Source organism: Trematomus bernacchii, unplaced genomic scaffold (genome assembly GCF_902827165.1).
Source record: "Trematomus bernacchii unplaced genomic scaffold, fTreBer1.1, whole genome shotgun sequence".
NCBI lineage: Eukaryota > Metazoa > Chordata > Actinopteri > Perciformes > Nototheniidae > Trematomus > Trematomus bernacchii.
The window spans coordinates 1,587,061-1,602,928 of NW_022987641.1; the positions used below are offsets into that span (position 1 = coordinate 1,587,061).

The window sequence follows — 15,868 nt, forward strand, 5'->3', positions numbered from 1 at the left end:
GGCCGAATAAAACAAGCCCTCTGATTGGCCCAAGGATGAGCAAATATAGTAACATGATTTTAGTCGATTGATTAGACATTTAGATTTATAAAAGCCATAGCAACACAGGATGCTTGCAATACTTAATACAATTTACGCTGTTGAGCACATACTCAATTGTTACTCATCAATTAATCAGTTCATTCTGCGAATGCTACTTGTGTCAACAGAACTAAATACATCATTCAAAAAGTTTCCAAGGTAGAAAAGTTAGTTGGATCTATATAAGAATACATTCTATTCCATACAGTAAAACTGCATCAACCTCTTACCCTCTTTGCACTCCAGAGCCACGCGGGACTCCAGGTTGTCCATCTGCATCTGCAGCCTCTTCAGGGTCAGGTCACTCTCGCGAGACTTGCGCTTGTAGGCAATGAGCACCACCACGATGAAGAGGATGAGGAGGGCTCCGGCTGCAGCAATACCAATGATAGCTGTGCTGCTGAGGGGGCTGTCGGACATGATGTGGACCACACCTGGGGAGAACTCGATTCCACCCACACGTGCCTTGTGAAGGGGACAGATAAAAAGTCAGATTACAAATAATGCATGCATCTACTGTACATATATTGTATACACAAATAGAGAAGTTAACTCAAATATAACAATTGGAAAAAGGTTCAATAATGTTACCTCAGATAAGTATTATAAGTGTCAATCAAACAAGGAGGCAGAGTTTTCTTCAAGGCTAAGACATTTCACTTATTTGTGAATGCTAACAAAATATTGCATCTATGAATCTCTTTCAAGGTCTTTAAAGCATTTCTGTTTTCAAAATGAAGATAAAATCCCAGACAGACAGACATATTGACTTTCTATTTAGATGAGTACACACTTCTGTTCATTTGTGCATTTTCTGACTGATATGCGTACCAGTAATGTGTCCATCTTTTCTGATGCAGGCTTTAGGTGGTAACATCAGGAAGCGCTTTGTTCAAAGTGGTCCCTTTTAAAACCACAAATGGAAACACTATTGAGTTTTCCAGGGCCCTAATCCTTCTTATTGAAGGCTTATTTGTTTGTCTTCTGTCTGCTTGTGGGCAGAAACAGGAACCACACAGATAATTGGATCAGAGCTGTAGACTGTCTCAAAGTGGACAAGAAGATAGATAGAAAGCAACACGAGGAACGTTCGTCTGTCTGTCTGTCAAACTGCTGATCGATTTGTAGGACTGTCTGCCTTATATCTGTCATGTGTATCTGTGTGTGTGTGTGTGTGTGTGTGTGTGTGTGTGTGTGTGTGTCTCTCCTGTCTTTGTGAGCGTGTTCTGTATCACTCACCAGGACCTTGTGTCGACCCGTCAGGTTCGGTGACTCACAGAGCAGCTGGGTCTCTGACACTGTTAACATGCAGGGCTTCTCTCCAATGAAAACTGTGTAGTTCAGCTTTCCATTCCCAGTATTGGTTGGTGGAAGAAAGTTCCGCCCCTGCAGGAAAGAATTTATGCATAAATAAAGACTTTTATTACTGTTGGAAGGCAAACACGTCAATATTTCGTATTTATATCAATACTGGAATGATGCAAAATGACATTGCATAAAACACGTTAAGGGATTCTTATAGTCTATAACATGTAGTCAATACATACAGACGCATCTATCCTCATACCTTCAGTATAATGGGGGATCCAGGTTTGAGCTCCAGCACCCCCGACACACTCAGAGGTTCAAACTCAGGATTGGGGTAGTAGATAAAGTTGCTGTTGTTGAGTGCCATCAGAGCCATCACGTCGTCCAGTTTGAAGCCGAACTCATCAGGCCTCTCAGGCACTTCCTGCTGCCGGGCCAGACTGATGGACAGCTCCGGGGCCTGGCACAGCATGGTGGTGGGGCCGAGGACCTGGCACAGCTGGAAGAACACAGACCAGAGGGGAGAAGTTATATTTATGAATTGATGAATGAATGTTTTAGCAAATAATAAATCAGAGCTTAGTGAAAGCAGAAAAATGCTGGAAATTGACACAAAAATAAAATGAACATGCTTCAGTTTGGTGCTTTCAATCTCAATGAAGATAATGTGAGTGACTTTGCATTAATCCACATTAGTAACTCTGCAAAGGAGGTTACATTTTTGTTAATGTTTGTTTATCAGAAAGAACGCAAAGAAATAGGGAGCTTATTTGAAAAAAGATAAATGCTATATTGTTTAATTTTGGAAACGGCCTTGGCGGAGGTCTGTCCTCTCCAAGTGCCCTCCCATTCCATATCAGATTTTAGGCTGGATGTCAGTAAACCATATACTCAGCTCATAACAGAGTTTCCCTAATACCTCACTCCATGCCTCCTTGCAACTACATCTTTGGAGCACTGGCACTTGAGCATGCAATTTACTTTCTGCATCCAATCTGAAGTTGGTTTGAATTTTTATGTCACAGGTTCACATTTCACTAAGGCCACTGGATACCCCATTCAAAGGAGGAGTTCCTTCATTTCTAAAAGTGCAAAGGAGAACCTGTTGGAGTATTTTCCTCAAAGGAAGCCACCAAATGAGGAGCAGTTAGGGAGTGTGTGCAGGCTCATCACAATCCGGCATTGATGTGTGAAGATTCAGGAGTGATAACTAGGTCTTACCCTTCCTTCATTACCCTCCAGAAAGAGACCCCCACCCTCTCATCACTTCTTTATTCTCTGTCCAGTTATTATTTCTGTGATCTTTTCTCCTCTCTTTGACACATTGTTGTTCTGTCACTCTTCTTTCTCTATACCACTTTACTGCTCAATCATGGTGTCTCTTTGATCTTTTCTCGGTGTCTCACTCTTGTTTTGTCGTTCTTTTTTTTGCCCTTGTCTCTCATTGGCCATGTGATGTGATTTACTCTTTTCATTTCCTGATTCACATCTCTGAGCCAGTTTTATACACAATAACAGATTGTCTGATCTGTCATTGTCATGCCCTTCAATATCCCTCTTACATCTCCATTCCTCTCTGTCCGTCAGGGCATTGACAAATCAACCAGCAGCATTGGTCTCATTCACATACATTTCTGTCTCACTCAAAGACACTTTCAGTGTAACCTCTGCCATGCAGCCACTCAAACGGCTGCCTGTCACTCTAATTGGCTCCTTCAACATCAGACTGCACTAATCCTCAAAGGTCTCCAGGACGTCTCTGACATGTATTGTGCACTGCTGCAGGAAGGGAACTCAAAACAATACTTTTCTCTGTGCACAAATGTTGCTTCATCTCAGTGCAAAGTGAAATTGAGCAAATTATTTAATGGAATATTTAACTTATGTTGGGTCAAAGTGCAAACTGCCTGCACACTAGCGTCATGTCAAGTGCAGACATACAGTACGTGAGCACAGATGTTCAACGTGGTGCAAGCTCATGCTCAAATGGGCCATGAAGATAGCATTACCACCTTTTGTCACTTCCTTCAATCAGATCACACAGACCTTGTATGGCTTTATCTATTCTCCCCTGGGTAAAAGGGTAAATAGAGGGTAGAATACTTGGATAAGGGCCAATCACTGTGGTGTCAAAATGACCTATTGTTACAAAGGTGTGGAGAGGATTTACAACATTCACTATTAAATCAACTGCCAACTGTTGATATTCACTGCTCTGGGTTCTGAGTTTTTTCCTTCACTCATTTACCTAAAAGTGGCACTGAGGCTTTCAGTCATGATCTACTGTAATAAAGATATTACTCTGACATTTACTACGGCCATCTGTCTTTGGAATGTCAAGCAGAATTACAAACACCATTATGTTTACACTTCTCAAACAATACATCTTCTTCAGCTGATAAAACATGTATTTATTTACCAAGATGAAGCACAAGTCAAGTTCTTTAATCATCCACACAGTTTGTGTTTGCCATCACTTACATTGAGTGTCTCATGGTTGTTATATTTGGCTCTGATGAGAGGGGTCTGGATAATGTCCAGGTTAGTTCCTGTCACAGTCACTGGGGTATATCCACTGTGAGAGAGAGGGAGAGATGATCGACAACAACGTTTAAAGGATAGCTCAGATTATTTGGACAGATGGTGATATAAATGACTCACTAGCAGTGATACGGCTGCATCAGTATCTATTTGCAGTAAGTACATTTTGTAAAACTAGTGTTTACTGACTGCTATCTGCCCTTGTACCGTACCTGTAGATGCTCCACTCAGGCTCTATCTTGGTGATAGTGGGGTCTTCAACATACTCAAAGATTAGGTCTTTCAGGAGATGAGCCCTGTCTATGTTCACAGACACAGACACGTTTCCGAATCCATTCAGGGACGCATGGGTGCGACAGGTGAGCCACTGACCCCCCCTCCTGAAAAGAACATAGGGTGATTCAAATCAGTTAGTTATTGACTTAGGAGTGATCTCTTTAGTTGTGTATCACTGTGGGAGCAGACTGCTACACAATTCCAAAACCAATACAAATGTCATATTTAAGATGATGGAACGGTTTCTTAAAGGAGAGGTGTCATGGCCATTTCCACTGATCATAATTCCATTGTTGAGGTATACTAAAATAGATTTATACTGTGCATTTTTCCAAACTCACATTGGTTTCTCATACAGCATCTCTGTAAACTACGAGTATTCACTGAATTTCACTATTTGCCTTTAACGGCTCGTTGTAGCTCCCAAAGCTCCAGCCCCCACCCTCCCTGTGAGCACAGTGTGCTCTGATTGGTCGGGACGTTGTGAATCGCGCTGAGCTCCGTGGAGGTGTTGTTTCCTTGTTAGCGATACACAGCCAAACACAGCCAAACTCATCCTGAGCACACACAAACTCACATCCGAAGTAAAAACAATAAGTGTGGCTTGATATTGAGTAAGAAAAAGGTTGATAAACGCTGTGAGAATGGGTCTGCAGAGAGAATTTTGCCGCGATCCCAACTGTCTGTTATCAGCCTGCAGCCAGGGAGGAGAAATCAGCTGAGCTGCCTGCTCCCTGCACACAGATGTGTGTGTGAGGAAGTCCGTGGATCGGTCAATTTGGACCAATCAGCGGGGGCTTAACGTAAAGGCTCCGCGGACGTAACGGCTCTTCGGGATTGGTCCATTTCGTTCCGGGTACCGCTTGACATCATGCCGTACCCGGAACGAAATGGAAGACTCAAATGGCCAGTGACGTATCTCCAACGAGGCGTTTTGGGGAGGTATTTTCTGTGTTAGAGTTTTACTCGCTACAGGGTGTACTTTGAGGGTTTTGACTCTGCACACCGTTTACATGCATAAAAACCTTCATAACACACAAGGGGACGGGTAATAACCGGAAAAGCATGACATGGGAGCTTTAAGTGAACATGGATAGAGAGTTTTGCCTAAAAATGGAATAGCGCATTGATCAGTGTTAAATCCTTAGTAATAATAGTGCTATTTTTTTAACTTATCATTTAATAAAATGCTATTTAAAATTCATTGAAACATATAAATCAAGCAAAAATCCAGCATTTCCAAAACATTCCTTGAGCGCACATTTATTTACCTTCCAGGACATTTAATTATCGACTTAGCTTATGTGGGAAATAAAACGATCCAAAGATGAGAACTGTCAGAGGGTATAAAACCCTGCAGTTTGACTAACACAAGCTTTGACTGAGCTTTTAATTGACTGTTTGAGTGTGATTGGCAGGATCCGCTGTGTCTAACCTCAGATAAGTGCACGGCTGGTCCTTAAACAGGATTGACACGTTGCTCCCAGCGTCAAGGTGGCTGCCGGTGATGTTGACGATGGTTCCTCCAGAGACCGGACCTCGGCTGGGCTTCAGGTTGATAATCCTTGGGATCTAGGCAAAAAAGGGACAGAGTTTGTAAAATAATATCCCTTTGAGTTTTAATATATACCTTCACTTACTAATCCCACTGACATAAACTACACTATGATGAAAAGCTTTAACACAGCAACAGCTGACTGGAAAACAGGCACACAGTAAATCCTCCTTCAGTTCATGTGGCCTTCTTATAATCTCATCTCCAGTCTGCTGCCATGACCTGACATCATATAATTCTGTACAGGGAGAAATAAACCTCGGCCATCGTCCATTAATAGCTGGCAGTAAAAATGTTAAAACTCCATAAAACCAGAACATAATGGTAAAAACTGCAATTTTATTTCAGTGTGTGCGAGTGATGCTGATTTATTGCCGCCAGAATGGGTTATAAAAGAATGCAGAAAGTGTGTTATGTGTGTTTTTGTGTTCATATCAGAAGAATGTTTTTTTTACAACCATCAGTATTTCTTTCTGCGCTCATTAGCGACTGCTAGTTATGTCTCACTGCTGATAAACAGATGAGAATACTTAGAAGGAGTATGAGTATGAATGAGTATGAATTACAAAAAGGCAAATCCAATGATGATACAAAATACATAGATTTTTTTTTGTATACTCACCACAAAATAGTAGTTTTTGGAGGACTTTGCCATGAATTCTGGTCTGCACTCTCCAACCCCGACACAGACCTCCGCGTTCCCAGTGTACTGGCTCTTCTCTGCTTTACCCATCTCACACACAATCCTAGAAACACAAATTAGCATAATTGTAGATATAAATGCATACAGAGACATACACAAATGTATGTCACACGCAAAAATGCCTTGAGAAAGTCTATAGAAAGTCCTTCTGCAGTTAGTTTGCCTTGCCAGCAAATTCTGAGCAAATTGTGTAAAAAGGAATGGACCTAAACCTGTTAAAACCTTAATAAAATAATGTATTATTTGGCAGAGACTTCACCTCTCGAACACTGCCAACTTGTGGAAGAAAAGGGAAAAGTCTATCCATTTACATATGACCTAAAATCCAGCCACCTCTTCTGCTGGGTCAGCACTTGCTTAGACTGGCACACAACTTACTTTCTTAGCAGAAGAAGCCCTGGGGTCTGCTGATAAGACAACTTTTAATCTAGTTTAAATAATAAGGAACCAAAGCTCTGGATTAAACTCAAAATGTCAACTAAATGTAACTTCCTGAACTTTCTAAAATGATTATGGAGCAGAGCGGGCTTGAGTGAGTGGATGCATGTGTGTGTGTGCGTGGGAGTGTGTGCACCTGTGCTGCTATACAATATGGAGGCCTGATGCCTGCATGTCCATATACTGCAGAAATGTATTTTACTCTATTCTGCACTGCTGTGACTTGAAGCTGAATCCAACTTCTGGTCTAGATATTAGGCTTATTTAGCAACACACACACACACACACACACACACACACACACACACACACACACACACACACACACACACACACACACACACACACACACACACACACACACACACACACACACACACACACACACACACACACACACACACACACACACACACACACACACACACACACACACACACACACACACACACACACACACACACACACACACACACACACACACCCTGAGGTGAGTTCTCTGGCGTAGTATCAGTTGGTCAGGCTGACTTGTTACAGCTCGTTGTGTGTGCTAACAAAGGGAACATAGTGTTGTACCTGTGTGTGCCTCCAGTGTCTGGAGCCCTGTAGGGCATGAAGTGCTCAGCTCTGGTCAAAGAGCTTTCAATAGGATTATGTCAATTCAAGTGAGAACGGAAACAGTCTGTTGGATTCAGGATTTCACTTTGCTACTATTCCAAAACACGGTTTGACTTCTCCCTATGGTTTCCGTACAGCTGTAAAAGCCTATATCCCAAGACATTATCTACATTTTCGTCAATAAAATGGTGAAGTACTACATCAGAGCCTATAATTTTATGTGATCATAAAAGCTGCTGCCTCAAATGGGAACCATGGTCTACAAAAATGTACATAGAGACTAGAGGAGGATGTCCCTTTTTATTACACAGTGATGCTGGTGTTCATTTAGTCGTCAATGTAAAAGGTGACTTACTGCTCAGCAGGGATGTAGCCCTCTCGTATGGGGGTGCAATCCACCTGGGCCACCTTCACGTTGTCCTGGATCTCTCTGAAATCCAGGCCCAGGTTCTCGCCACGAATAGTCACGAGCGTGCCGCCCTCCCTGGGCCCCCGGAGAGGTTTGATCTGTTGAAATATAAATCATGATTAATGATTTTGAAGACAGGATTTTGCTTGTTTTCCGCAAAATACATATTGCCTTGCAAAAAGCCTTTTCCTGGCAACACAACTTGCACCTATGAAGAAGAGTTTAATTTAAAAGTCAGTAAAACATGAAATAATCAGTATATAACAGGGGTGATATAAATGCTACAAATGAAACTGCTTTTTCACATGAACTAAGATACAGTATCTTCACGGTGCGGTGCCTTACAATGTTCCTATTTCTTCCCGTTTTGGGCTCTGAAGAACAATAGCTTTTCATGTGTTTTTAATATTTTCCAGTTCATTGGGATAAGTGATTAGTGTTTTCTGTTCACCCATTTTATAACTCTCAGATGTAAAAAGACTTTGCTGAAGACTACCTGAGCCATTGCTTTGGAAAAGAGACGAAAAACGATAAAATAATATCTCCATTGACAGCTAAAGGGGTCAAGAGTCAGGGTCACATGATTGTCATTTCTCAATCTTGGGTCGGTTCCGAATTGATTTTAAAATCCTTTTATTTGTTTTTAAAGCACTAAATGGGCTGGCTCCGGCCTATATAGCTGAACTCCTCCAGCGCTACACCCCAGCCAGAGCTTTAAGGTCTGCTGACCAGCTGCTGCTGGTAGTGCCCAAGACCAGGCTTAAAACCCGAGGGCACCGAGCCTTCGCAGCAGCTGGCCCTAGGCTCTGGAACACTCTGCCCCTCCATGTGAGGTCGGCCCAGACCCTAGGGGTTTTTAAGACACACTTCTTCTCCCTGGCCTTCTAGTTAGAGCGGAGCACGACTCCTGACTTTTCCCTGTGTTTTTTTATATATCTGTTGTAATTTATTGTGATTGTAGTAATGTGTTTTTATTACATGTACAGCACTTTGGCTCGACCAAAAATCGCTTTTAAATGTGCTTTATAAATAAAACTTGATTTGATTTGATTTGATCTTGTATTCACAGAAAACCATGACAATATACTATTTATGATTAACTTTAAACTTGGCGTTGGGTGACATCTGTGCAGTAATCACAGTGTCCTATGATTTATCAGCAGCATCTCTCATTGTTGATGAGGTCGTTCCAACATCCATCAGCACTTTACTCACACAATTACTTTTTGGCCAGTGAGTGTGTATTATGGCGGCTGAGATGGATGGATGTGCGACGGACACAGAATAGTCTGTTTCCATCTGTCTCTGTCAAATAGTCCTCCATGCTGCATGCTGCAGTAAGGGGCCCAGCTTTAGTGGTGCTGTGTCACCACCGCCTCAAAGAAAAAGTGATCACAAAAAAAGAGACTGAGACTCTTGTTGTTTCCCTGCTTGATTTTATAGTTTGCATTGTGCCCCCCAGCGGTGTTCACAGGTAGAGTGTGTGTGTGTGTGTGTGTGTGTGTGTGTGTGTGTGTGTGTGTGTGTGTGTGTGTGTGTGTGTGTGTGTGTGTGTCTTTATATTGTGGCTTGGAACTCTTGATTGTTCTGCTATGATAAACCTCATGTTACTACTACATGAAAACAAACCATTTATATTTGACAATTTGATTATTCAACTAAGAGGTGATGTAAATTAACCAGCTGGGCGGGACAGGGAACGATCCAATCGAATGACAGAGATGACCTCAATCCCGGTCATACACAACAAGGCTGCCATGTGGGAGACAGGGTTTAAGTATGGTTCAGTGTCTCTGATTAATAAGTCTCCCTGCTGATATCCTAATGAAAAAAAAGCCTTCCAGGAATGGGGCTACAATACAGGCAATTAAAAGACTGCCCAGATGCATTGTGGCTCTCCATGTATTAGATAATATGGAGGATTGCAAGGGACAAAGAGTAAAAGAGAAATAGAGAAGGAGAAGGAAGAGGCAAAAGAATGAAAAAGAGGGAGAGACGCAATGAGGCGTTGATTAGATTTGTGACTTTGACAAGATAATTGACGGTTGGGTAGAGGCAAACACTTAATCACTTCACTTTCTCTCTTCCATCCTTCTATGAAAGTCTCTCCCTCTCATATTGTTGATGGGCGATGTCATTATAATGAAGCGTATTAGAATGCATTAGAGCCACGGTCGTCTTGGAAAAGTCCTCACTCCTCACCCACTGACAGATTTTATGGGGGACGTGAGAAGGCTGCAATATGTCCCTGCTGCAGCCTCAGGGATGTGAGCAGAAATACAGGGCCTGTCTCCAGGAATAAATCCACTGCCCGCAGGGAAGGCAAACAGTGGACCAATGACAGAGTGCAATGTAGTGATGGAGACTCTTTAATAAGCACATCAAGAGACAACATATCACCATCTTCTTCTCCCCTTCTTCAACAGTTGATTTATATTTTCCTGGAAACAAATAATCAATATGGTCTTGGCTACTTACAAAAAGTAGAGTAAAACAGAGTGCTTAGTGTCCAGTGATTCCAGACCTTTCTCTTCTGTGTCTGACTATCCTGCTTTATTTAGGAAAATAAAAGGAAGATGAAACCCATCAGGCTAACATGATCTGTTGAGATGCAAGATTATAACAAACAATGGGAGTGGCGCTTTCTGTGAATATCCACCAAGGTCGGCCACTTATCTGTATGCTGGTCTATGCAGGATGGTGTAGGGAGAGGAGAGTGGACAGAGGAGAAGGGATTATCCTTCTATTTCTGTATCCTCCTTCCTTCTCTCTGTACAAACCTATCACTCCCCAGGACAACAGAAGGGAATCCCCCTCTCTGTCTTTTTATCCACGCTTCGCTAGTCAGTCACCATCTGCTCCTACCTCTCGTTCTCGGAAAAAGCATGCAGAGATGACCTGTATATCCATCATGGGGATATGGGGAGGGTCTTCCACCACCCCTTCAGCTTAACATGGCTCTATTCTGGCTCAGTCTACCCATCCGTCACCACCTTCTTTCATGTAGACCCAATCCATCCTCCTCTCCCTTCATCTTGGCATCTTTCCATCTATCTTTCCTTTGCATCTTTTTATCCTTCATGTCGCTGACCCGTATCCCTTCTGCTTTGCCCGTTTAATATGTCTTACACAGGTCAAGTCCATCTGCCTCTCACGGTGTCTGTGGTTTTCCGGAGTTTTCAGGGTTAAGTGGGGGTTTGCGTGACCATCTGGTTTGAGTTGATTGATAACTAGCAAGAATGAGAACGATTAGTCTCCTTTCTAGGTCTAACATGGACAATTCTCCTATAGTGTATGTCCACTACAACAGTAAGATGGTCAGTCAATTCTCTCAAAAAAATGTCAATGTCAAAGTCACAAAAACAATAAATAAATAGAAATAAGCGATTTTCCGCTTACAGTTTTATTTATTTTAATATTTTACCCTTATTTTGGGTCTTTTGGCCACAGATCGGACCTGAAGCCGGACCTGGTGAAAGGACCCAGACAAAGTACGTGGGGCTGGACCGCCACAGGTGAGCCACTGGGGAACTCACCCCTTACACTTAAGAAAATATATTTAAAAGACCTGTGATTATGGTTTATCACTTTGATACTGTAGACTGTAAATCGTTCCTTACACATGCTGTCAAACTAAATAGCTTGACTCACACCCTCTTCAATTACGTTAAAATGACCAACTACCACGCTGTCCTGCTGATGAATATATGCTCCCATCAGTGCTATGTTATTAAGTACTTACGTATAAGCATCAAAATATACTTAAAGTACCAAAAGTAAAAGTAGTCATTGTGCAGATTGGTCCATTTCAGAATAATATATATGATATGTTTTATAATTATTGATCATTAAAGTGTTCTCAAAGCTGGTAAAGGTGCAGCTACAGTAGTTTTAATGACTTTGTATACTGCAGGGTAGCTTGTGAATTTACTCCGGTGTCATTTAAGTTTAAAGTGTTATATTTCACATCGTTAAACAAAATCAGAAAAGTAAATAAAGTTACTAAATAAATGTAGTGGAGATAAATACACTATTTACCTCTGACTTGTAGTGGAGTAGAAACACAAAGTAGCAAAATACTCAATACAATTCCCTCAACATTTTATTTAAGTACAGGACTTAAGTAAATGGACTTTGTTACTTAACACAACTGCGGTGATGTGGATGTGTGTTGTGGTGTGTGTGTACCTGTGTGATCCTCGGGTGGGTGCACTTGCTGTTGATGCCGTTGTGCTCCAGCCACTGGTTCTCGGGGTGGGGGCAGTGCTGTTTGAGGGTGCAGCGGTTGTCTCCTTTACACCACACACATCCAAACAGAGGGTCCGCCTTCAGACACAAACCGCAGCTCCCACGCTGGGCGTCGCACTTGTACAGATGGACTGTGCAGGAGGGAGGAAAGAAACAGAGAGAAAGAAAACAAGGGGGAAGGAAGGAAGGAAGGAGGTAGAGAGAGAGGGAGAAAGAGTGGAAACCTCAAGTAAACAACCTTTGTAAAACTGATTACAGTGCAACTAATGTATGCAGATGTATTTTACGCAAAAGCCTCTAAAATGACGGACACACACTTCAAAACACATAAACTACAATTTAGGTTGTTTACCCAAATCTCTCATTGTCTGTCAGCTGCTGTTTGAAATATGCGACAGGGAACTGAACATTTAGAGAGATACATTTGTTGATATCTTTGTCTCATTATTTCTCCATCTATCATCAACTCTATATACTCCCTCCTCTCTTTGAGTTTCCTTCCCTTCTGCTTCTATCATCTGCTCATTCACCACCTATTTAACATATCATCTCCATGGCAACAAGCCAGTCATTTTCTTTTTAATTGCCATTAGATGCATGTGTGATCTGTCCATCAAAAGATGCCCCCGGAGCCGCTTCCTCTACAGGCAAACCAAGGTATGAGGATGGTGAGAAGGATTCTCTAGTTCTAGCATCTTCTCTTTTCCTTCAAACTTTTGTTTCTCTTTTGATTTTCCTATCATGCTCAGGGATATGTTTTGTACACTGTATTTGACTCAGACACATAAATACTTTACAAACTTTGCCTTGCAGCACACTCCGTATTTTAACAATATGCCCGACTCTACTGCCTTAGGTTAAAATAAGTTGTTTTCCTGTCAAAGAACTACATCCCCCAGCATGCTGCTGTTTCCAGCAGGGACCACTCACAGTGGTGGATTGCCAATAACCAAACTGAATCAAGCTCAGCAGCCGAATGCTGAAAGCCTCAAATTTCAGTCATCCCACATGAAACGTAAGTAATTGGATGGTTGGACAGAATAAAACGAAAGGCAGCATTTATATCAAGGTATTGATTTGTTTTCTACCGTTCCTCAGAATGACACAGTTATTTAACTTTGCTTATTTCAGATGTAGTTATTTCTAAGCAATTTGACATTTGTTTGTATCAACATGTATTGCCATTACTGCTCTTCTGAAATGTATGAGAACGTAAACAACTGGAGTTGCTGAGATGAGAGAAATTAAATGAAGGGAGCAGACAGCACTGCCGACGGACATGGATAGCTTGCCAAACTCTGTTGATAGAAAAAATAAGGGAAACAGGCTGAAAATAAATAATGTTTTTGAAAATTGTATTTAGAGAGCTGGGTCAAACAGTGAAGTGCAGAAGGGAACGAGATCTACAGAATAAGAAGCGTAAGAGAGTATGCGTTAAAGTTAACCACTCTAAACGCAACATCAGGGGATGGATGCTGCACCTCAGCACACCGCCCGCCTGTTGCCATGGAGACTCCAAGGGCAACAATAGGGAAGCAGCAGCTTTCCTGTGTGTGTGTATATGTGTGCATTTGTGATTAAATTAGAGTTTATGGGAGAATATGACAACTATGTGTGTGTGTTTGTGGTTTCTAATAAAGCAGTGAAAACTATGGAAAGAGCTGATATGGATTCACAAGTGTGTGTGTGTGTGTGTGTGTGTGTGTGTGTGTGTGTGTGTGTGTGTGTGTGTGTGTGTGTGTTGTGTGTCTTTATATTGTGGCTTGGAACTCTTGATTGTTCTGCTATGATAAACCTCATGTTACTACTACATGAAAACAAACCATTAATATTTGACAATTTGATTATTCAACTAAGAGGTGATGTAAATTAACCAGTGTGTGTGTGTGTGTGTGTGTGTGTGGGTTTGTGTGTGTGTGTGTGTGCATGCTTACCTTTGTTGTTGGCGGGGTTGTCAATGGTGAAATCTCCGTTCCAGATAACGGTCAGCACCACGGGAAGACTGCTCATCTCCATCCCATCATAGAAATACTATCACCATGGCAACCGGAGGGGGAAAGAGGTAGAGATGTGTAAGAGGATATGAGAGAGAGAAGCTATTGAGCCTCTTTAAACTGTCTGTTATCCTCCAGTCCAAAAGGCTCTGATAGAACAATACGGTTCTGAATGCAAAACGCATCATCAACAGGTGGCTGTGTAGACAGTCAACACACACATGAACTCACACATGAACTCACACACACTGAACTCACAACAAATGGAATATACATACTAGAGAGCTTTCGAAAAAGATCATTTTTCATTTGGCTCTATAACACTAGTAGCAGGAGGGTTGGTGATAGAATCATAATTTTCCGCTAAATTACAGTTTCCCTTCTTCTCTGCTCAATCACAGTACAATATTTGGATTGTACTGTGATTATACACACAAAACCTGCAGACTTCTCCAGACAGTGACATACGCACACCCAAAGGGATGAAGATAGACAGGAAGATGAGATGTTATTGTATCAACAGACGATTAGCATCAAGACCAGTAAAAAGCCTTTTTCATGCTAGTCTTTCATTGCTGTCAATGTATTATTCAGTCAGTGAATGGAGCATGATCGCAGGCTGCGAGGGGAGACAGAGTCAGCCTCTTGTCTCATCAGCCCACTGCCTAGCTGGGAAAGGAAAAACCAGTCAGCCGGAATCAGTGTGTGTGGCTGTATGTGTGTGAGAGAGATTAAAAAGATATTTAATAGGAAAACTTTATAGAAATGGGGCATTCAGTGATGACATCCCAGAAAGGCTGGCCAGTAAGATACACACACATGCACACACTCGTCCTCACCGATGTGTTTTGACACTGCACTGAGGAGCTGTTGAAGCGTAGGGCAGGAACTCGGTGCTCGCTCCCCTGGATGGTCAGCAGACACTCGTACCCTCTCTGACCCGACTGGGGCTGGGGGAGGTTCTTCGCCCGGAGAGTGATGGGCTTCACCACGTCCACCGGCACCAGGATCCTGTCTGCAGGCAGCAGCTGGGGACATCCCTGGAAGAGAAACAAACATAGAAGAGAGGATCGTTTGTTTCCATGAGTCCTCTCATCGGGTTTTATGCATGATTACAAATGAAATGGATGTTACTTCATAAGATCCTGCCATGTCATTTTGCACTCGAGTTATTAGCAGTTCAGATTGTGGCACACAGTGAAATGCACAACTCTCTTTTATGGATTATGGAATTATGGATCACATTTGCTTCACTGTCACAAATATAAATCTGGCCATTACTATGCCATAATTCATTTACAAATGACCACACAGTCTGTAGCTATATTATGTAAAGCTTTATGACAATATTCAAAATATGTCTACAGGCTTATCAATTGGCCATAAAATGTGCATAGATAAGTCAGATCATATTGGAATGATGATTTATAATTACCTCTCTGTGCTGACATTTTTGAGGACCTACAAATACATGGTCTTAACTCATAACTAGTTTGACCAGTGCTTTATTATGAATGAAATTACAATACAGGAAATAACTGACTTGGAATGTTTAAAACACAGAGGGAGGTTGCTGATTTGACCAGGAATATATATTTTAAAAAGTGTTTCATCAGGTAGCACAGTTCTTCTCAAACATTCATGTAATTGAATAACATAAGCACTCCAGTGTGTGCCTTTTCCAATGTTTTAGTGCT

General features: G+C 41.9%; 1 protein-coding gene across 1 annotated transcript in view; it reads right to left on the reverse strand.

The window, feature by feature from the left end:
* plxna4 (plexin A4) overlaps positions 1–15,868 on the reverse strand; it is a 216,184-nt gene that overhangs the window by 34,226 nt on the left and 166,090 nt on the right. The window contains exons 10-20 of the mRNA XM_034133662.1: positions 15,011–15,211; positions 14,112–14,208; positions 12,118–12,308; positions 7,876–8,027; positions 6,384–6,507; positions 5,642–5,778; positions 4,143–4,310; positions 3,871–3,964; positions 1,649–1,888; positions 1,321–1,467; positions 312–546 (exon numbers count right to left, since the gene is read on the reverse strand). Of these exons, the coding sequence (XP_033989553.1) occupies positions 312–546; positions 1,321–1,467; positions 1,649–1,888; positions 3,871–3,964; positions 4,143–4,310; positions 5,642–5,778; positions 6,384–6,507; positions 7,876–8,027; positions 12,118–12,308; positions 14,112–14,208; positions 15,011–15,211 (1,786 nt within the window). The remainder of the gene's footprint in view (positions 1–311; positions 547–1,320; positions 1,468–1,648; positions 1,889–3,870; positions 3,965–4,142; positions 4,311–5,641; positions 5,779–6,383; positions 6,508–7,875; positions 8,028–12,117; positions 12,309–14,111; positions 14,209–15,010; positions 15,212–15,868) is intronic.